The 22,131-nt window shown below is 44.3% G+C and overlaps 5 protein-coding genes across 6 annotated transcripts; 3 read left to right on the forward strand and 2 right to left on the reverse strand.

Moving 5' to 3' along the window:
• The first annotated feature begins 55 nt into the window (after positions 1 to 55).
• On the forward strand, positions 56 to 8,287 carry LOC108164065 (solute carrier organic anion transporter family member 4A1). 2 transcript variants are annotated; one of them, XM_033392587.1, is made up of 7 exons: positions 56 to 251; positions 4,130 to 4,467; positions 4,525 to 4,708; positions 5,780 to 5,882; positions 6,600 to 7,559; positions 7,635 to 7,823; positions 7,882 to 8,005. In XM_033392587.1, exons 1-7 carry the CDS (start codon positions 161 to 163, stop codon positions 8,003 to 8,005), a joined length of 1,989 nt encoding a protein of 662 aa, XP_033248478.1. In that variant the 5' UTR covers positions 56 to 160. The 2 variants fall into 2 exon arrangements, with proteins under 2 accessions (XP_033248478.1, XP_017155138.1); XM_017299649.2 differs by lacking the exon at positions 56 to 251 and adding an exon at positions 478 to 865 and having other exon boundaries at positions 7,882 to 8,287.
• On the reverse strand, positions 8,141 to 10,197 carry LOC108164066 (prolyl 4-hydroxylase subunit alpha-2). Its single transcript, XM_017299650.2, has 7 exons — positions 9,965 to 10,197; positions 9,611 to 9,904; positions 9,351 to 9,547; positions 8,774 to 9,294; positions 8,666 to 8,710; positions 8,444 to 8,609; positions 8,141 to 8,385 (listed from the first exon to the last, which is right to left on the reverse strand). Exons 1-7 carry the CDS (start codon positions 10,171 to 10,173, stop codon positions 8,327 to 8,329), a joined length of 1,491 nt encoding a protein of 496 aa, XP_017155139.1. The 5' UTR covers positions 10,174 to 10,197; the 3' UTR covers positions 8,141 to 8,326.
• Positions 10,198 to 12,216: 2,019 nt separating this feature from the next.
• On the forward strand, positions 12,217 to 13,321 carry LOC108162343 (heme oxygenase 2-like). The gene is made up of 2 exons (XM_017297040.2): positions 12,217 to 12,915; positions 12,979 to 13,321. Exons 1-2 carry the CDS (start codon positions 12,274 to 12,276, stop codon positions 13,204 to 13,206), a joined length of 870 nt encoding a protein of 289 aa, XP_017152529.1. The 5' UTR covers positions 12,217 to 12,273; the 3' UTR covers positions 13,207 to 13,321.
• LOC108161222 lies at positions 13,261 to 14,996 on the reverse strand. The gene is made up of 4 exons (XM_017295446.1): positions 14,952 to 14,996; positions 14,768 to 14,878; positions 14,136 to 14,704; positions 13,261 to 14,077 (listed from the first exon to the last, which is right to left on the reverse strand). The coding sequence occupies exons 1-4, from the start codon at positions 14,994 to 14,996 to the stop codon at positions 13,939 to 13,941; spliced, it is 864 nt and encodes a 287-aa protein (XP_017150935.1). The 3' UTR covers positions 13,261 to 13,938.
• A 2,571-nt stretch (positions 14,997 to 17,567) lies between these two features.
• On the forward strand, positions 17,568 to 22,131 carry LOC108162340 (neurotrimin). Its single transcript, XM_017297035.2, has 6 exons — positions 17,568 to 17,842; positions 20,834 to 21,077; positions 21,136 to 21,491; positions 21,555 to 21,836; positions 21,903 to 21,974; positions 22,037 to 22,131. Exons 1-6 carry the CDS (start codon positions 17,761 to 17,763, stop codon positions 22,126 to 22,128), a joined length of 1,128 nt encoding a protein of 375 aa, XP_017152524.2. The 5' UTR covers positions 17,568 to 17,760; the 3' UTR covers positions 22,129 to 22,131.

The raw sequence follows: 22,131 nt of genomic DNA on the forward strand, positions 1-22,131 counted from the left end.
ACTAAACCGAAAAATTTACTGAATAAACTTTTGAAAGTTGTAATGAAAATATAAAATATTATTTTGTAAGAATTATCTATCATCTGGCGGACTATTTCTGGAGAATTTATACACTACTTCTACTTATTCACTGGTCTTCCGAAAACTATATGAAAACGTCATGACATCTGTTGATATGAGCCTAAAACCAAGGGATATGTTATGCACATACATATGTTGCACAGATGACAGGTGGAAGGAGGCACGAGTGGGTGAGTGTATGTGTGGCGTAAGGTAGCGTAAAAATGTCATTCATGAATGTGTCGCGCTGTAAATGTGCTGTTGGTGTGGGTGGCTGCTGCCACAGTGGGGGTGGCTTCTTAACAGAGCTCTGTTTGTGGCAAGTCCTTCGCTGTTGGGCCCCGCACACGCACACGCACACGCACACAGAAGTCAGGCTGGGGGCGTGAGGCCGAGCTTCATTCTGTGCCAGATGGAATATCTGCGTTCAGTTCCACTTCGAGTGTCGTTCGGTGCGGATCGCAGTCGCAAATATTCTCTCTCGTTGGGACATTGAGTGACGGGGAAAGTGAAACGATGGCAACTGTGGCTACTAATGCGGATGCGGATGCTGCTGCTGCTGCTGCTACTCCTGTGGCACTGGAGTCCACCGTCAATCCCAAGTGTGCCAATGTGAACAACAATAATAGTGCCCGCTCCAGCCGGGTAGGCAGTGCTTCTGGGGCAGACCAGGACGTGGATACGGATGCGGCATTACTGGTGGGCCAGCGCTTTGGCTGGTGCAGCTTTCAACCGCAGTGGCTGCAACGTTTCTGCACCGCCAAGTGGGCGCTCTTCTGGCTCTGCTGGGGCGGTGCGTTGCAAGGTGAGTCGGCCACTGGATCCAGACCAGTCCAGAGAATCCAGAGAGTCGTTTCTTGTGGGGGCTCGCCACTTAATTCGTTTAAATGGCTCGTCTCGCGCGAATTTTCCACCCACGCAGTATTTTATTTATTCAGTTTTTGTGGAACGCAGTGAAGGTTACACTTGAAGCATCCAAAAAAATTAACCACTAACCGGATTAAGATATATGTATTTGTATGCTTTGGAAATTTAAATTTAAATTAAATAATATTTATAGGATATACCCCATTCTCAGTTAACTCCTATGCCCCCTTAAATACTCGTACATTGTAGCCAGCGAACATATTTCCTTGGATTATCACACAAATAAAGAAAACTTTCCTGGAAAGAGCTGGGCAAACTTTGAACCAGGAGTCTGTACGCCTGGCCCTGTACTCCGAAAGACAATGCCATGCACATCCGCATCGCTTCATTAGCATCCTGAGCAAATCCTGAGACCCGGCCCAAGTCTGTGTGCAACAGATAAGAGTGTTCGCTTCGCCCAAAAGAGTTTGAGGTTGGAGCTGTTGCTGGAGCTGGAGCTGGGGCCAGCAGCAGGTTGAAGTTGCAATGAATAGACGCAAATTAAAAATTAATATCAGCCTGGAGCAGTCGAGGGAGTTGGCTTTTCTAGCCCGAGGATGCATTAACCTCAAAAAATCCACTCACTTTGAATAGTTTGAAAGGCCCGGTGAAGTGTAAATGGTTCTCCACAAGGAACCGAGGCGTCGGAGTGGGATGGTATCTCTTGACGTTGTCATAGGCATTTTTGGTGGGATGGGGCATGGGCGGCATAAATCAAAACAATGTTAATCGCTGTTTACCCAACACAACCCATAGCCCATCCTCCTCCACTGAACGGAGACCGTGGTGTCCATGACTACGGGTAGCTTTAGCTTCGAGTTCGGGTTCCACTCCTGACGGGTTCACGCGGTTAATTAAAATTCGCCAATTTCCCCGAAACTGTCGACACGTTTATGCCTGTTTCGAGGGATTAGGCTATGTTCCAGGGATTAGATGAGATGAAATTTGCAAAAGTGCATTCGCTGGATAGAGGCCAGTTTGGCAATTTTTGGATGCTTGCCAAAAGGACACTCGGAGATGAGCGCGTGAGCGGGAGCTAAAATTATTTCTTATGCGCAATATATGCACATATGTACACATATAGGAAATCATGATTTATTGCCTGATACGACAATAATTATAATAGTATTGATATATGTAGAAGGTTATACACGTATTATAATATTTTAAAATGTTTATTTATTATTATTTCTATTCGAATTATTTTTTATTAAAGTCGCATTTGACTTTGACACATCCCAAAATGGTCTCTCATACTAATAGTTTAATATATATCTAAGCTATTCCACTATTTTTATATTTATGCTTTTTCCAATCTGATAACTTTTTAGCTTTTTTTTAAATACTTACATTTATGTTGAACTCCTTTTGAATTCTACATGTCATTCCGAATTGATTGTTAAGCTGAAAATCGAAAAGTTTAAACATCTTCTCCAGTAGGATCTCGATTTGAGGTCATCACGTGGACATCTCTGGTTGAATTTTGCCCTGCCCTCGTATTTATGTCTTGGCCGTGTGCTGTAAGCAAACTGGGTTCTTGCAGTCTCTGCTGCATGACTGGGCTGCCGGCATCTGTTGCACATTGCGCTGCCCACTGACCCTCGACGTGGGAATGCTTCCGGTTCGCTTTTGGGAGTCACATAGAAGCATCGTACCCCAGTACCAGTACGCTCTCCATCCTCCATTGGCCCACCCGCTGCTCTCGCGCCTGCAATGTTTGCTGGACTTGCCCACAGGATGGATCGGATACGGTTTCGGGCGGCACGTGACCGAAAATATTAATCAGTTGACACGGAATTAACATAAATCATCCGCAACAATTTTGGATTGTCGCGTTCGCTCGCCATGCATCAAATGGTTCAAATGGTTTATTGTTGTTGCTTATGCCGCAGAACAGAACAGAACCAGACCCGAGTATCTTTCTATGGAAATGAGACTCGAATCTGGTGACTGCACTCCCCAGGTTGAAGCACATGCATGCGAATGTTTTGATCCAAACGATGATCCTATATAAGTCAATGGCAGAGGCAGAGTATTTATGGAACCTTTCCTGGAACTTCTATAGATTTTACCCTGTGGCAAAACTGGTCCATAAAGAAGATAATGAATCAGTTTCTTTACTTAAAATCCTGCGGATACATATGATTGTATGTGTGCTAACATATTACATAATCTAAACTTTAATTGATTCTCGAACTGATTCTGATTATTACCTATGAAACTGAAAGCTCTCTTGATAGCACGCGTATGTGTTTAGTATTTTCTTCCATCTAAAAGAGAGACAAAACAATATTTCTGCACGAATAGATATCTATCATAGGTGGAATATCCACCAAGGGAGGATTTTTTTTGTATACTTAATGTAGATTTTCGCATCTTAAAGTCTATCATGTGCTAATTAGACAAACAGTTTTCATCAATATTTCCACATGGCCGCAAAAGGACTTACTTCAATCGATGTCCATGCAAAATAGGAGATTGTCACGTAGCCATAGCAGCCGTCGGCACTTCACTTCCTTGGCAAAAGGTCACACACGCACTTCAGAGACTCCCGCCCATGTCTCCCCTTCAAAGTCTCAGGGTTTTCCTGGTGAAATATTAAATGATTGCACTTAGTGGGGTAAATGACTCGTAAGTGTCATCGTCGTCTGCCACGCTCCTAGGACACCTTTAAATCCGGCAGATGACCACGGGAGGACCGGACCGGACCGGACCTCTTTCAAACACGAGACGATTATTGGAAAATAAATTGAATTTGATGCTCAGGAGGGGGGCCCACAAAAAAAATTATATTCTAAGCAATACAATGGCGGTGGGTCGAGAGCGGAGAGGCGTTCGCAGAACTAACAGATATTTATTTATAATAGAAAATGCGCCTAAGCTCAAAATCAATTTGTCGTACAGATATTTAATTTATGACCCGCCCCCCCGGTAACACCTCCTCCATCAGGCAAAACACCACTGGACTCCGCCCTCGTGTCCTATCCTGTACCGCTCTGTATTGTATTACAATCTGTTAAACTGCTGCCTCTCTGGAGTCATAAAATCATATTCTTCACTCACTAAAGTTGGGGGATGATCCCTGCCCCAGATGATAGATAGCAGGGGATGAAAGGGAACGGAAATCTATCCTTGTATTGACGGACGAAACTTTCTCTTTCAGGTCTGATTGTCAACGGATTGATCAACGTCTCAATCTCAACCATTGAGCGGCGCTTCGGACTGCGCTCGAGACAGATGGGCCTGGTGGCCAGTGGCTACGACTTGGCCTCGTTCGCCTGCCTGGTGCCTGTCACCTACTATGGCGGACGGAAGGGTGCCTCCAAGCCGCGCTTCATTGCCATCGGACTGATAGTGATGGGTCTTGGTTCGTTGATCTTCCTGCTGCCCAACTTCCTGGTAGGTCCCTATCGGGCCACCATTGCCGAGGCGAATGTCTGTGAGATGGGGAGCAGCAGCAGCAGCAGCCCCAATGCGAATCCGAATCTGAATCAGACAACGGTGCAGTAGTACATGCGACTAGCTGTCATGGCAACTAAATCTCTGGTATCCTTGCAGCAATACTCCTGCGAGGTAAATGCTGGGAATGGAGAGCGCGAGGAGTACGATAGTTTAACGTGGACCGTGTGGCTGTTCTTTGGGGCTCAACTGCTCCATGGTGCCGGTGCTGCACCCCTCTTCACACTGGGCGTCACATACATCGATGAGAATGTCTCAAAGAAGATGTCATCTGTTTACTTGGGTAAGTTTCGCAGGCAACGTCTCATTGATAAGACGCGCAAAAACTTTACTTTTGTCTGGAGTCGCACAACAAATGAAGTACTATGCACAAATACCCACACTCTTCGGATATCGCACTCCTGGGGTGGTTATAGGGACGTATCACTCTCACACATGAATATTTATTTTTATTTGCGGCATCGGCTACAAAGGGAAGCAAACAGTATTTACTGTTTGCGCCCCAGGCTCAGTTCCCAGTTCCCAGCTCCTAGCTCGCAGGAAATCTCGATCCCAATCCTGTGACAGAGGTCTCGTGCCGTTCCAGCCATCCTTCCCCTTGTTGACCCAATTTTAAAGAGCAGCCGCCTGCGATGGCGACGGCGACGGCTGCTCCTGATTGTTGCTGACTCAGTTCAGACTTAGACTCGAGTCCTGGGAAGAAAACGAACGCCAGCGGAAATTTATTGCCTCTTAGTTAAGTTTATCGTGGCATCCGAAAGACGACAGTGAAATTATCAAACCCGTCCAGCCTCGGCTTCAGTACGAGTACGAGTAGTCCTGTCTGTCTGTCTGGCTTTGAGACAATTGAAATTCGCTTTGGCTGAGGCGTTTTCCTTTACTGAGAGTATATTCGACGGCGTAAGCCTCAAAGGAAGGATAGTAAGGTGCGTTTCAAAGATGTACAACTAGTAATAGTTCTAGTTTAAGCAGATTACAGGAGACATAGTCACTTACTCTGTAAATTTTCCGATTTCTTACTGGCTTATGCGAGATAAGATAAATCTCTTTGTCAGAGATTTAGACATCATTAGTGATTGCTTAAGTTTTTAGAAACTATCGTAGAAGATGAAATTATAGCAGAGTAAACATTCCACCGCCTTAAATACCCGAAACGCACTGTATTTCAATGTATTGTAAACGAAGGTCGCAATTGAAGACTTTTGTCATGCAAATTAAGATGCAGTCTGATGATAAGACCAGCTGGAAGGGAGAGAGTTTGGTATCCAACCCAGATGCGATGACAATTCGAACCGTTTCAAATTGAAGTTTAATTGAAGAGTTTCCGATGCTATAACTCGATGTTTTTTGACAGGCATCTACTATACGATGGCCACCGTCGGACCCGCCATTGGCTACGTACTCGGCGGACAATTGCTGCTCATCTACACGGACTGGATGACCGTGGACCCCGTCCAGTAAGTGTGCATCTCTGATAAGCTGGCAATGATTGTTATTAATCGCGCGACTTAGTAGCAGTAGCAGTAGCAGCTGAAGGAGTGTTTGTGGGGGTCTGGCAGGTGACTCCAAGCTGCTCCCAGGAGAGGCAGGAGTATGCTGGGTACTGCGGGGCTTATTTGTTACTCTGGCAACGGCAAATGCCACAAAGCACTGTGCCGGGTAAATATCTCTAGAGAGTAATAAAACAACATTTCGTGCTGACAACAAGGAAATAAGGTGCGAATGAGCATTTGTTTGATTCACATCCCACATCCCCTCATCCCCTCATCCCCTCATCCCCTGGAGCGGAATGGGGGTACCAGCACAGGGGGTGGGAGAAGGATGGAGTGGATGGAAGCCAAAGCAACAAGCAGCCAAGCAGAGGGATACACATGGATACAAAAGAGTCGACTGCAGGGCTTATTGTCAAGGAGATGCCATAAGTCATAATGTCTGCTACACCTCCTTCCCATCACTCGGGAATCCCCCTCCAGCAAGTCCTTAAATTATGTGGAAAACATGTAAAATTTTGTTTATGATTTTTTGCATGTTTACGAGAGATTTTTGGGCGACCTATTGTTACCGCCGTGGAAAACATAAATTCCCATTTCAGTTAATTTACAGGAGCAGGGCAGGAGAACGGAACCCCAATCCTTTCCAGCACAGAGTCTAATCGATTTCCCATCTCCTCGTAGGTTGAGCCTGACCAGCGACAGCAAGGTTTGGATTGGTGCCTGGTGGCTGGGCTTCATATTCGCCGCGGGAATGTGCCTCCTTATAGCCATACCCATCTTTGGTTATCCGAAATCACTGCCGGGAGCGGATAAACTGCAGTTGGAGAAGGTCTCTGAGGCGCATGCAACCAAAACGGTGGCGGAGATTGGATCAGAGGGATCGGAGGGATCAGATGGATCTTGTGGCCTGTCCGGTGGTCGGCGGCGACTGGGGCAACTGCCTCATGCGGTACTCAGTCTCTTGAAGAATCCCACATTCTTCTTCCTGAACCTGGCCGGGGCTACAGAGGGTCTGGTTATAGCCGGATTCGCCGCCTTCCTGCCCAAGCAAATCGAGAATCAGTTCAGCATTTCGCCCATGCTTTCCGCTCTGGTGATGGGCCTCATTACGGTGCCAGCTGGCGGCGGTGGCACCTTCCTGGGCGGCTATTTGGTGAAGAAGTGGAATCTCGCCTGCAGCGGCATCATCAAAATGTGTTTGATGGCCACCACGGTGGCGGCATTTTTCACCTTCTGTTTTCTGGTGTCTTGTCCCAATCCGAGGTTTGCGGGCGTCACTACCTCGTACAATCTGGAGGCCAGGAGCGGACCACCGGAGCTGGTCTCCAACTGCAATGCAAACTGTGGCTGCAGTCGCACCAACTACGATCCCATTTGCGGCACCAATGGCGTCATGTACTACAGTCCCTGCTTCGCCGGCTGTGGCCAGGAGGAGCATGTCGAGAGTCTGAAGCGCTACCACAACTGCAGCTGCATCGAGAGTGTCGGATGGGTGGACGATGGCGTCGCTCTACATCCGGATGCCACCAACTTGAAGTGCGATTCCACGTGCCAGAGTCTGCCATACTTCGTAGGCCTCTGTTTCGTCCTGATGATCTTCACGTTCCTCGCTACGATGCCGGCTCTGTCCGCCACATTGAGGTATCCTACTTATAGACATGTCCTGCGAAGGATTCTTATATTATTTTTTATCATATTTGGCTTTCCATCCTTTAGATGCGTTCAAGACGAACAGCGTTCCTTTGCCCTGGGCCTGCAGTGGATCAAGGTACGGCTGCTGGGCACTATACCCGCTCCTCTTATATTCGGAGCTTTGATTGATGAGTCCTGCATTTTGTGGCACGAGTCCTGCGACGAGCAGGGAGGAGGAGCCTGTCTCGTCTACGATAATTTCTATATAAGCCGGTAAGCTGAAGGATTACCTATAGAGTACCTATACTACACTATTATTATTCTCCGACAGCTATATGTGGCTTTTGGCGTTTATTTGCAAGCTTGGATCCGTGGTATTCTTTCTGTGTGCCTGGTGGTTCTATGTGCCACCCAGCAAGCCAGCAGTCAATGCTAATGGCAAGGAAGAGATTTGAAGATCTGTATCCAAACCGAAATGAAACTACTCTCATATATGGATATCCCACCAGACCTGTGGCTCATATTGGGCACATTACGTATTGTCTGTGGGAGGATTTGGAATCAGTTTAGCATTAGCATTAGCAATAGCATTTAGAAACGAAGTAATATTTATTGGGAATCAATATAAGATCCTATTAGATATAGCTCGAATTTCTCAGTAGTATTTATAACCATTTTAAGAAGGTAAAGAAGGTGTGTGTATTTAGCCATAGATTGTAAGATATTTTTAAATAAATGGCCATTTTATACCCAATGTAGGAAGAGAAGGGTAGGATCTACTTGTAGCAGAGTTTGACAAACATCTGATCATAGGCCATCAAACTCTTGGTTAAAACTAAATAGAGAAAACAATATAATATAGTAATAGCTATCGTAATATACATATAACTTACTCCATCTGTTGCCTTCGATCGTGGGACACACTGCGTGCCGTGTTAGCACATGCGGCTCCCAATCGTTGTGAATGTTGTACCAGAACAGGGCGGATCCTTTCTTCGGCTGGATGGTGAGATTTATTTTCGGAAATATGGTGGCACCTCCCAGCGGGACATCGGTCATCTTAGGTGGATAAATGATGTCAAAAGAACATGATATGACATTATAAAGTTACTCACATAGAACAGAAAGGTAACTAAACGGTCGCCCTCTTCAACGAGTTCCTAAGTAATCAGATGTAGGATTTGAAGGTATAGTTATTGTGGTTTCCATTGCAGGTAACGTACCGGATTGGCCTTGATGTCTGAGTAGTCCCCGTGCTCCGGGAAATGGCTACCCAGGCCATAGTTGACTGTTCCCAGTTGTGTGTGCTCTCCCGCAAGCAGACCCGAAATGTCCGTCATGCGGTTCACCAGATCCCTGTCCAACTTCTCGCCGCTACCTTCAAATATATTGACATAGAAAATTCGCTCTTTCTCTGTCGTGGTGTAGTTATCCGTGTAGCCCTGCACCATCTCCTCTCTGGTCAGGTTGACTGTCAATTGTTCGAACTCGCTGTCGTAGAGGACGTCGTGATATAACCATATGAGTGGATCCCGACTGATCTCCTCCTCCTTGAGCGGTGCCAGGCGTAGGAATGGAGTTGTGGTGTGATTGTAGCGACAGACCAACATTGGACGTGGCGGAAAATCGCCCCTGCAACCCCGTTCAATGAGAGTCGCTGCGGGCTTTGGCTTTAGATATACCAAAGGGATTGCAGGATCCTGCGACAGTTCCTCCAGATACTCATTTATATGGTCGATGGAGCCTGCCAGAAGTAAATCACTTTGAGAATCAGTTTGTTTCCTTTCAAATTGAACCAACCTTCATGCAGTCTGCTAATGAGAAATCTTTTTCGAACTTCCTCTTGCTTGGGGCGGTAGAACTCTCGGGCAACCGGATTCAGTGGTAACTGAAGGTTATTCCATGTCAGTCTGTACCACTCAGCGGCTCTAGTATATTCCGATCGGTTGTACATGAAGTCAGCTAGGATGAGACACTCGGGTGCGGACATGCGAGTACTGTCGAATTATTAGATTGGCTGTATCTGTATTCAAATGGGAAATATTTGGCCGCGTTCTTACTCGAGTTGAAGTCCCGCTACTAGTCCATTGGCCATATCGAAAGCCTTCAAGTCATAGAATCGCTCGATACGCTCCAAACCCATTAGGGCTTCATTCATGTCCACGGCATTAGGCATTTGTGCCACAAGTTTATCCATTTTCTCGACATCTTCCCGATCTTTGATGTAGGACAACCACTTGGGCCAGTCTTCATGGGCACGCCGCAGCAGTCCTAGCGCATTCAGAGGATTGGCCACGTACTGAACGCGGCTCTCAATTCTATCCAGATCCACATGGGCCACAGAACAAAGGTATCTATGAAACTTCCTTCAGTTAAATGTTTATCTTTGGAACGAATCGTTTATCTCCCCTCACTTTTTTAGAGTATCCACCTTTTTGTGGAGAGACCTTACATAGCTGGTCAAGTGTTCCATGTGGGAATTTTCGATTTCTCTTAGTTCTCCAAGTGCCCGGATGGATGTTGTGTATATCAAAACAATTTTCTTTTTCTCCTCACCCAAGATCATCGGAAAAAGGGCGGCTGACAAGCAGATGAATAGATAAACAACCTTTCGTAGCGACATTGCGAACTAGAATACTCGAATAGAATACTAAAATCAAAATTGGAATTCGTAAGCTTTGAGGAGAGTTTCCATGGCTCATTTGCAACGCTGAGAGACGTCTCAACGAAGAAGAATCATTCGCTGGAAATGGCTACCAAGATGACGTGCTCAGCAGTCTGTTCAACCAGGCGATCAGAAAACTAACTAAACTAGGAACTACATAGTTAAGTTCCCAAACTTGGTATATATGATAAATATAGCACTCTACCCTACCCTGACCACGCCTACCCCAATAGCCCATATATGGCAACACAGCGTATACGTGATCACAAAGGAAAGTTATGAGAGCTATAAATAAAGTACTATAATTTTAAAAGAATGGATTGTTGTGTTTTAATTTTGATGTAATAGTGGTAAATATAAAAATATAAAACAAATTTTTGGATGAAAAATTATTAAAGATATTAAATTACTTAATGCCAGGTTTTATGTTAATTTATTCTATTATTTAACTATTTCTGACAATTTATGTAAAGTTATCATTTAGTTGTTTTGTACAGCTAATTTAAAAAAATATGGATTTATATTGTCTATTTCCGATTCATCCGAGTCATAATCAAAACTGTAATCATTATTTAAAGGCTGAATATTTTTTAGAAAATTATAATTGGGTGTTTCTAAAAGCTCAATGACATCTCGCGGAAGGATTTGTTTTTTCTGTCGAGCTGCCCTTTTCTAAATGCATATACTTGAGATGAAAGGATCTGAAGAGTCCATAGATCTTTAAAATACATCCATCATATTATTTACCCGCAAATTTTGTCGAGCGTGCATAAGCCGGCCACGCTTGTAAAATTTATTTTTCGCTTCAGAAAAAAAACTGCAGTTATTATTTGTGATCCATGAACTAAAATCTTATGGAGAGTTGGTGACTTAGGATACCATGAGTAATGCAAAATGTATGATCTAATGGTTTTATCTGATAAATTTTGAAATGTTATAGCGCCGATTGCAAGTTCGCAGTTAATAGCTATTAGAACAGTATGCAGACTCTCAAGTAACAGCAAGTCGAGTTCTAAAATTGATGCGAATAGTTTCGTATTTGAAAAAGCTTTTCTTGCAGTGTTGCCATCGTTCGAGTTTCCGCTTTCATTCTGTTTTGGCTTATCCACATGCAATCCCATTTCTTGCCACAATCTTATTTGTATATGTTTTATTTTTGGCAATCATTTCCAATTTGTCATTTTCGTTTCTTACTTGCCATTTTTTAAACCCCATTCTATATGATATTTTAAGCAGCAATTCAAAAATGCGTATCGAAGCATGAAGTGGACTTGTCCTATAATGAAGATGCCAAAGATTTGGCTTAAAGGAATTTGTATCATAAGTTTTTTTTGGGCCTGCACCACATATTGACCACAATTGGCAAGATTTTGTGCCCGTTAAAACGTTTAAAACTTTTCCATCTATAAGAGTCACGTGAAGGTCGTATGAGACCTATGATCTTCTTTTCATTTGAAATTTTTACTACACATGTCAAGTTTTTTCTTTGTGTGTTCAAATCGTTTTTTTCTGCAAGAATATGATATTTTGTTTCTTTGGCGAATTCCATTTTGAGGGGTCGGCTAAATCTTACAGACTGCGGAGTTCAATTATTGCAAAAATGTGTTCCTGCTTCATCATAAGATAGCTTTGGTGTACCCAATTGAAGACTGTGCGTCTATTCTTTATTGTCTATTCTTTATTGATAGCCACTGTGAATGTTTTTTTCTAAATCTGCGCATATTTCGGTTGCACTTTTGAAGATTCGAAGCAATATAAATGTCAAAACTTCTAAATTTCTTGTTAATTTCACCAATGTTTTCATTGGTTAGTGAACATTTCGTCAATTGGCCAACTATCTAGTTTGCAAGAGCGGTAGAGTTGCGGCTGTTGTCGATCCGTAGCGTTCCATGTTATCAGAACTGATTAGACAGAACAGTTTTTAGAATACAGAAAATACCAAAGAAATCGAAAACCGATAAAGCGAGCAAAAACAGGGATGATATTTTGTACATAGATTTTTTAAAACAAAGACGTCGTAATATAGAATAATTTTGTATTTTTTGAGAACTGCGCAAAATGTCAACGGTCGAGGAACAATCAGCGGATAACAAGGCCGGAGAAGACCTGGGCGATGACGGGTATGTGGATATGACGTTCACAAAGGAACTGAGGAAAGCAACAAAAGATGTGCATAATCTGACCGACGTTCTGGTAAATGCAAAATTCGCCTTCGGTATGTTCGATTTTGGACAGCCCTACGAACTATACAAGTTCTTTGAGACCCGTCTGCCGGAGCGCTTGTTGCCAAAGGAGCTGCATAGAGCCGAGGCATTCGAAAGGGACTTTGCCTATTTCTACGGTGCCAACTGGAAGGACACATATGATCCGCGGCCCGTTGTCAAGAAATATCTAAAACACCTGGAGAAGGTGTCGGCCCAGAACGAGCTCCTTCTCTTTGCCTATGCGTATCAAATGTACATGGCACTGATGTCAGGCGGCCAAATGCTGCAAAAGAAGCGAATGATTGCACGCAAGCTGTGGATTTTCCCCAAGGGTGACAAGGAGGAGCAACAGAAGCAGGCTGAAGCAGATGCCAAGGTAGCCACTGCAAATGCTGCCTCTATTGGTATGGATAAGGAAGACTTGGAGGCGCGCCCAATGCCAGCTCAGGTCACGATTTGCCCACCTGGCTGTGAGGCCACATACTTTCCAGTCAAAGTCAGTATTGGGGTTTTAAATTGTGTTGTACCTCATACTACATGTAACTACTTTATTCTCCAGATTAATGTACTGAAGGCAAGGCTACGGCGCGTGTTTAACAGCCAATATGGCTCTTTTGATGACGAGTTGCGGGCTGCATTTATAGAAGAGAGTCGGAATGTGTTCCGCCTCAATCTAGAAGTGGTTCGTACAATTAAAGGCGTGAATCGTGCTAATCTGAAGAAGCTGGCTATCGCAGCTATCTTTATATCAAGCATATATTTGGCCATCAAGTTTGCTACTAAGTAGGGCGAAGTCTTACCTGCTTTTGCTTCTGCTGCTGATATTTTAGTATTGTGATCATCAGATATAAAAAGTATATAATATCTAATATCTTGTTTCTGTAGTAAATATTAATATTGAATCTTATGTGTTATTCAGTTTTTCCGGGGGTTTCCACAGAATCCACTACAAAATCGAGCAGCCCGCGTCTATTTAGCCATGGCATAATACGCTCAACGTTGGCTCTGTATCGTTCATTGCTCATTAGCTCTGATCTCAAGACATCGGATTCAGGATTATCGCCAAAGATGGCTTCTGGTGTAAAGTTGTTCAGGCAAATAGATAGCGTACTAACCACAGTGCCGACCGCTGGAAAAGTGTACTTTTGTACAAATTAAAAGTGAGTGTGTCGTCAGATTTCATCTGTGGCACCGCGGTGGGTGTCGGGGATGTCGTCTGGGGTGGGCTCTGGTTCTCAGATTGTGGAGGTGTCACCTCATAGCTACGCTTCGACTTGGAATTTCGTAGACCCATTGTGGAGGTGTGGAGCTGTAGGTGTACGTTGACTCTTTGTTCGAAGAGGGATCGTGGTTTGTGTGCGTCCGACCAACTCTTCATTTAATAACTGATTAGGCGACTTTTATTGGCCGTGGTTACATTTGATCCGATATCAAGGTTACAAAAGGCTCGACAGGGGGCTTGAAATATTTGAACAAAAGACTCGCACCCTTGAAGGGCGAAAATTTCAACAAGGAAATGCTAAACGTGAACGAGAACGTAACGTATCGATGCACCGCTGGAATTACGAAAGCGGCGTGTCTCTGTCGCTGGTCGTGGCAGATGTGGCAGAGGAACGTTTTGCTTCTGTCCGTTGTTTTCGCTTCTGCAAGGCTTCCTGCTTGGTGAAAATTTGCATTAATTATTTGTCCGATTTTGTTGTTACAATTAGAACTTACCTTTTTTTCTTCCGGGGTTCTTTTAAGGGTACGAATACGATTGTATATACAGTTAGTTCCCACCTTCCGGCACCAAAGAGTGTGGTCCTCCTGGGGACACAGCTCCAACAGCTGCCCAGCTCTCTGCATTGGGAGAAGTTCAGCTCCATTCCTTCCTTCTTGTACATTTGGATAGCTCCGTCGCAGATTAGACGTGTCTCAGACGCGCTCATCCTGCTGTTTATGTTCTTCCGCGCTACCAGTTTTACGTACAGTCTTTCCAGCTTAGAGCTGGACTGCAGCACGTCGACAACTGTTGGATTTGTAATGCTACCCCCCTGGGGGCTCCCCGCTGCCAACGGGAGCGGCTGCTCCTCTTGTGCCTCCGACAGCGGTGTGAGGGGTGGCAGAGGCTGCTCCTCTTTTACCATTAAACAGTCCAAGCTCTGCTGCAGATCCGCTTCAAACGGCGTCTGCTGTTGCTGTTCTGGCGTTTGTTGCTCATGCTGTTGCTCCTCAGATTGGCATGGGGAGCTCACATATGCCTCAGCCTTAGCCTGAGCCTGAGCAGTCGGCAGATGCTGCTGCTGCTGTTGGTGATGCGGCGATGTCAGTGTTGGTGATCAATGATGTAAAGACAAAAGATTACTTACTTTGATTGAGGCGTAGTGAATGAATGATGGCGCCGAGATTTGGGGCTGCTGCTGTTCAGCTAAAGGCTGTGCCGCCTGTTTCTGCTGCTGTGTCGCCGCCGGTTTCTGCTGCTATGTCTGCGCCTGAGGGAAAAGAAAGGATCATTCCATGATCAAATAACTCGATAAACACCGATATCCTTACCTGCACCTGCTGCTCCTTCGCAACTTCCTTCCAGAAATTCAGCATGTCGTGAACATGCTGTTCACTACATGTCCGGGCAGTGTGGATTACGTGTTGCCGATCGTATAGAGGTGGAGCTGCGCTCGGCACATACGTTTGGGCGTACGGTATATGTTCGGCTCCAACGCCCGGAGGTGGAGCTGGAGCTGCGATCGGCACATATGTACGAAGAAGGTGCCAAACCGGTAGATGGCATCCATCCGGGCAATCCGCAATTAAAATTGAAAATGTTCGACTTTTCTTCTTGAAACCAACTGCAGAATGAAAGGCATGAAAGAAAAGACAGCGTCTCTCCGGGACACCGTTATGTGCACATATGTATACATGATACGTTGCAAACATACAGGAAAACGGCGGTACAAAAAACCAATACGTGAGTCTCAGATTTAAATGCATGTGTGCGCCGTAAAAAACTGCTGCGATCGGGAGTACGATAAGGAAAGAGACAGCAAAAGAAAAGCTCGAAAATGAGTGACATATACATATGTACATACATATGTATGTATGTGTGCCTGATAAAAAGCGGACAAGATCGTAAAAAGAGGATGCGAAGTAAGACAGGAGCAAAACAAAAGCACGAAAATCAGTGCTGTGTACAATTACTATTTTTACAATTTTATAATTTTATAAAATTATATGAAAACATTAATAAATTAATAGATAATAAATAAAAATGAAATAACCGAAAATAAAAATACATCATATATCAATATCAATACATGTATATCAATACAATATTAATAGTTCAAAGTACCGCAAGAGCCGCAAAAAACCGCGAATGGGATTATTACTCTCTTTTAAAGACTTTCTACTTTATTTTCACATACATTACATATTGCACAAACACGCAGAAGGTTAGTGTTTACTCCACACAAAACGAGCCCATTGATTTGGGTTCCTTTTTTTTTGTACAAAACAAAACGATATACAAATAACAAATTTTAACACAGAATGACTTTGAAGCTTTATGAGAATGAAAGGGTTACATTTTTAGCAAAAACATTCATTGATTTTTCATATATAGGAAAGAATATATTGAAATATAATTAATATTTGCTTCAACAAAATTTTCAAATTTATGCCAATTATTTGGGAATTCCGCCCAGTGTGCAGTGGCGCTACTATATTAACGCACACCCACACAATGGTTTGTGTCTTTGATAAATAACTTTCGCTGGGCGGCGCTAGTGAGTACACAAAACCCGTTGACAATTTGAATGGAAAAAACATCTAAAACTACACTCTGAAGAAGCATCGCCATAATCCAAAAAAATAAGGTTCCTCCGATCACAGGAAGCCATAGCACGCCCAGATCTAGCACACAAATAGCCGAGAAAACTAAATAAGTACGACTTATCCTTATCCAAGGATCGAGGATATTTCTCCGATGACAGGAATCCATGGTACGCCTTATTGGCAATCAAATAACGGATAAACAAGATATACTATATCGGGCCTTGTGATCGGGGAAACATCCTCGATGGTGTCCATATCAAAGATCAAGGATATTTTCAATAGTCTAGTGGGTTCTCAGGAGATTTAATACAATAAATTTATAATAATAAAGCAACAAAATAATATTCCGCTTCCTTCTGGCTAATAACGAGTCCTGTACTACTTGAGTATCGCGAAAGAAAATGATTTTGCTCATACATACTCGAAAGAGTAGTATATGTATTTGTTTGTAGCTACTCGTACTTTGACTTTATCTAGCTCTATCAAATTCGAGCAAACTCTTCAGTTTTCTGCACCGAGAGAAAGTTGCATATGCCAGCAAAAGATTTCCCCCCGGGAGAAGAACAACAACTTGGCTATTATCATTATTGTTATCGCTATTGAAAAGCGCTAATTGTGCGCAAATAATGAGCCAAACTCCAACCATATTCGTACGTGGCGGCATGCCGGAAAGCTCACACATGCAAAAACCTGTTGGGAAACTGCAAGCGAGGCAGAAAAGCGAGGCGCCACAGGATGCGAAGAAAGGCGAAAGTTTAGCGGCAGATGGAGATGTGCAGACGTTCGAATAAGTACGAGTATGTGTGGAATGTGGCATTTTTGGGGGTTAATTAGAATGGGTATTGAGAAACAATTCGAAGGGGAGTGTTGCCAGGATATCTCCTTTCATTCCCATGTATGGTATATTCGTATATACGCCCCATGTACGCCCAAACAAATGTCCTTTTCCTAGTGTCCGGTGTCACATAGTCGTGCTAGGAGCAAAAGCTAGTAGCACTGCGACGAGCGTCACGTGCATATGAAAATATTACGTTGGGCGCTTTATGAATGAAACATTTACTATTGCATACCTTCGCCTTTGCCTTCGCCTTCGCCGTTACCACCCCAGCCATATCCACTCCACTTTATGCCATACTGCTTGGGGCACCTTGACTACTGGCCGCACCGCCCAATCTCGCCCCCATTGCCACTCGGCCTGCCCGCAAGACACATGCGCAACGCCATCGCCAGGCAGCATTTGAATTTTGAATATGAATTTTGACACTTGATTATCAGCGCCGCTCGCAGTTCGCGGCCAGTTCCAACTGTGTGCAGACGTTCGTCCCCGGCAAGGCAAAAACTTTGGCAAACAAAAAAACCGGAAAAAATAAATTTACATTAGTGCAGCGGAAACTCGGCTTGGGCGGCTATTTGGCCAGTGAAAGTGGCAACAACAAAGAGAAAGGATAAAAGAAAGGAGTACGACATTTAGGCAAAACTTTCGCACTTTGGTTGGCACTTTAGTGGATGTCGAAGCCAGACCAGAGCTGGGAATATGAGAAAAGCCTTCGCTGGTGTCTGGCTCCTGCTGCACTGCGTGTGTCTGAGCCGGGCCAGCTTCTCGGAGTTAAACAACTGTAAGTTGGCTCTAAATAGCTATCTAAAAGGGATGAACATTGCGTAGAATAAACTAAATAATTATAATTAATATCAACGAAAGCTTAAAAAAAGGTACAAAATAGATACCATATAAAATACAAGTTCTATGAAGATAATGTACATTTAATTAAATATATTTCAAATACAACACCCAATTTAAAATTAACAGATGAAAAATCACTTGGAAATGTTTCAACTAAAAAATCGTCCCTTAACTTTAACGCGGTCTAGTCGATCCTTTAATTTTCAACCCACAAATATCAGTAAAACTTTGAGGAACATCAGTTAAACGGCAACATACTCGTAAATTTCTCAGCAAAGGTTTAGCTAATTGACTACATTTAACGTGGAAAATATCCGAAACAAAAGTACTAACAAAAAGCGTTATAAACACCAACAGAAGCAACAGCAGTGGGCGCCAAATGGTACGGGTGGCTACCGCCTGGCAATCGGAAGTCCAACGAGTCCATAAGTGAATAAACTGTGGCCAACATATTCCCCAGACAGAAGGGATAGGGACGAGGAAGAAGAGCAGCGAGGAGCAGCAACTTCCGCTTGGAAAAATGTGCGCCAAAAAGCCCAAACCCAGCTCAAAAACCCAGCGCACATCACAGAAAAACAAAACAAATTTTCCTTGACTTTGGGAAGCCGATAAATGCGATAAATACATCAGAAATATTGGTACACTTAAATCAATGTGCCAAATGCAAAATAAACAGAAATATTGGCAGGCTAGCCGCAGTGTGCGATAAGAAAGTGAGAAGTGAGTGGTTCGGGCCAAGAATGATGTCCCAAAACCCCCCGAACCCAAAACTCCATTCCTCCTCCCAGCAGGCCATCAGACGGACAGCCAGACAGACAGACAGTCGCGGAAAGGCGACGTTTTTCCACTTCCTATTGCACTCAGCGCAATTTTCTTTCCACTCTTTTGTGGCTGGTCGTGCTACTGATTTTCTGCTGCTGAAGTGTTAAGGATGGCGGTGGTGCAGTACGGGTGCTGTCTTTTTTTTTTTTTGGCAGACATTGCGTGCTGGTTGTGCTGCGTTCCGCCTGCAAACGGCAGACAGTTGGAGTGTCTAACAGACAGGACATTCACTTTCCGTTTCAAGTTCAACAGTGTGGGGAAAGGACTCCTCCCTGGTGAAGATATATAGTAGGACCTGTAAGACAGAAGTTGGATTCCAGCTGTGACTCTTAGACATTAAAGATCGAAGCGAAAGCCAAGTATGACTCAAAGGAGAATTACCAAAGAGAATGCTAGCTGAATCTTAAAAACAATAGAAAAGCGAACGGAATCGGAGCAGCTTTTAGAAAGAGAAGAAAGATATATAGAGTCAAGAGACAACAATAGAACCCCTACGACCATATAGAGTATCGTATTCTATGCGACTACAGGGAATTTCCTGCCACAAAGTTAGAAACAGGAAAACCATTTAGCGGCCACAAAGTTAAATGCGAATTTGCATTACCTGCCAGACATACGTATGAAAAATATCCACATACTCGGGCACACAGAGGTGTATTATGGTTAAAAGTCTCGCTTGTCCCTTTCTTTGGAATGTTTCAATATGCAAACATGCAATAACCAAATTGCAATAACAGCAGCAACCATAGGCAGCCAAACAATGGCGAAAGGTAACCCCTACCCTATCCCGAACCGAACCATACCCAACACCCATAGGTAGTGGTGGAGTGGTGTGTGCCCGGCATACCGAACCCAAACATAATCGCAAATTATAGGCTATATAGCATGGCATCGTCGTAGGCTTCCTTCCCCCCAATTGGATGCTAGTTTGTGCTGAAAAACGCCCACACCCGCACCGCAATCAGTGTAAGAGGTGATGGTGATGGCAGTGGTCGCGACGGGGCAAATGTAAGGGTGGAGCCATAGCCAGAGCCAGTAGCCAGCTTTTTACAATTTTCTAGGTACTAGCAGCTCCCTCTGCTCTATTAGACTTTTGCATTTTTTCGGGTTATTATTTGGTCATAATTGTAATTTAGGTATTTGCTGTGTGTGAGGAAAAGAAGGACTCGACTCCACACTCCATGCTCCACTCCTCCTGACCGCAGCGTGGCCACAAAATCATGCTACTTGTTAGGCATGTGATGTGATTTCTATTTTTTTGCCGCCTTTGTTAGGGGGTGTCAGGTCTGAGGTCTGAGGTCTGGACTTCTGTGTGTGCGGTTGGGTCTCCCAGCGGTTAGAGGCTGACGGGCAAATGTCGAAGTCTTAGGCTTGTGGTCGGGGAGCGGAGCTTGACTGGAAATGATTGCGATGAGTTGAATTCCATTTACCCCCCTCCCATCTAAGAAATTATCAGTTTGAGCCTTGCAGGTTTTTGAACTTTTGTAAGATTAATTACTGAAAACTCTTAACGTTTCTTTGAATTCTTCTAATGCATGAAACTGAAACCTTCCTGCACATAATTTTACATCTTAAGAACCAAAAGACTGGCGGGGCGGTCATCCCTAATAAACAGTTAATTTAACTAATTGTTGGATTATTTGCTGTTTGCCTTCGCTTAATGTTAGCTTGGTCAAATTTATGGCCGCTGGATAATTTTAGGAAATTTCTATGACCACTTTGGCGGGGCATCTGGCAAGCGTTGACAACTTTCGCCTTAGGCCGTTGACATTCTGCAGACAGAGGCAGAAATGAGCGGGGAAAAGAAATTAAATAATTATATTTTTAAATGTGGATTAGAAATGGCCAACGATGAGAGGCGGCCGAACATTTCCGAAAAAACAAATTATTGTAAATTCAATTATATTTTCTCGCCCGAGTTCCTTTAAATGGGTACAGCGGAAAGGCCAACATCTAGCATTTGCAAGCCTCATAAACCACCCCCCTATTAGCCCATGGTGGACTGCTACCCCTGGCATATCTCACAGTTACGTTACGAGTATATCTGCCCCATTTAGTACTCTAATAAGCAGAGCCATAAATGTCAACCAACCTGCCTTTCTAGCGGATCCCAAGTTCAGTGGCCCCATCAACAATGTAACCAGTCCCGTGGGACGCGACGCACTGCTCACTTGTGTGGTCCACGAGCTGGTTAGCTTCAAGGTGGCCTGGCTGCGGGTGGACACGCAGACCATTCTCAGCATACAAAACCATGTCATCACCAAGAATCATCGCATTGCCATCTCCCACACGGAGCATCGCATCTGGCAGCTGAAGATACGCGATGTCCAGGAATCAGATCGCGGATGGTTTGTACTATTCAATAAGGGACAGGCCAAGAGCTGAAATATACCATGTTCGCTGCAGGTACATGTGCCAAATCAACACAGATCCCATGAAGAGTCAAATGGGTTACCTGGATGTGGTGGTGCCACCCGATATCGTTGACTTTCAGACCAGCCAGGATGTGGTGCGTGCCACGGGACAGAACGTGACACTCACTTGCTATGCAACAGGCGTCCCCACGCCTACCATCACCTGGCGCCGCGAGGAGTCCACCCCACTCTGGCTAACAGACGAGGGCGATCGAGAAGTCTACAGCGTCGAAGGACAAAATCTCACGCTGTGGCAAGTGCAGAGGACTCACATGGGTGCCTATCTGTGCATCGCTTCCAATGGCGTTCCTCCAACGGTGAGCAAGCGCGTCATGCTGGTGGTGAACTGTAAGTAGAGAGATTTATCTAGAATATATCATAAAAGTATCATTTCCTTTATTTTCCTGACAGTTGCGCCCACAATCTGGACACGATATGATACCATTTATGTGGGTCTGGGCCAGAAAGTGACCCTGGAATGCATCACAGAGTCGCAGCCGGCGTCAGTGAACTTCTGGCTGAAGGACACGGAGCTGCTGCAGGGTGGCTCCTACGAGTCCGTTGCAGTGGATCACGCCTATCGGATTGTGATGCGCATCACTCTGAGACCGGTGACCAAGCGAGACTTTGGCGAGTACAAATGCATAGCGAAGAATGCGCTGGGCGAAACGGAGCGGAGTATCACAGTGCATCGTAAGTCGGTCCGGTCCACATACAACGATCTATATCTTACGCAGTCATCTCTTCCTGTGATCACAGATAAAGCCAAGAAGCACGGACAGCATTCGCACCAAACTTCCGCGCACGAGAGTCAATTCATTGTCATCGAAGGTCTGTAGTCAGTGTAAAAATTCTAGAACATCTTTTCTTATATACTGTTTTACAACTTTCAGAATACTTGGCTAATATGGCTCATCGGTTCTGTAGTTTTCATTCGGTTTGGCTGATACTTTTGTGTTTTGTGAATAAAGTTTCCAGTTTTTGAACA

Source organism: Drosophila miranda, chromosome 4 (assembly GCF_003369915.1).
Source record: "Drosophila miranda strain MSH22 chromosome 4, D.miranda_PacBio2.1, whole genome shotgun sequence".
Taxonomy (NCBI): domain Eukaryota; kingdom Metazoa; phylum Arthropoda; class Insecta; order Diptera; family Drosophilidae; genus Drosophila; species Drosophila miranda.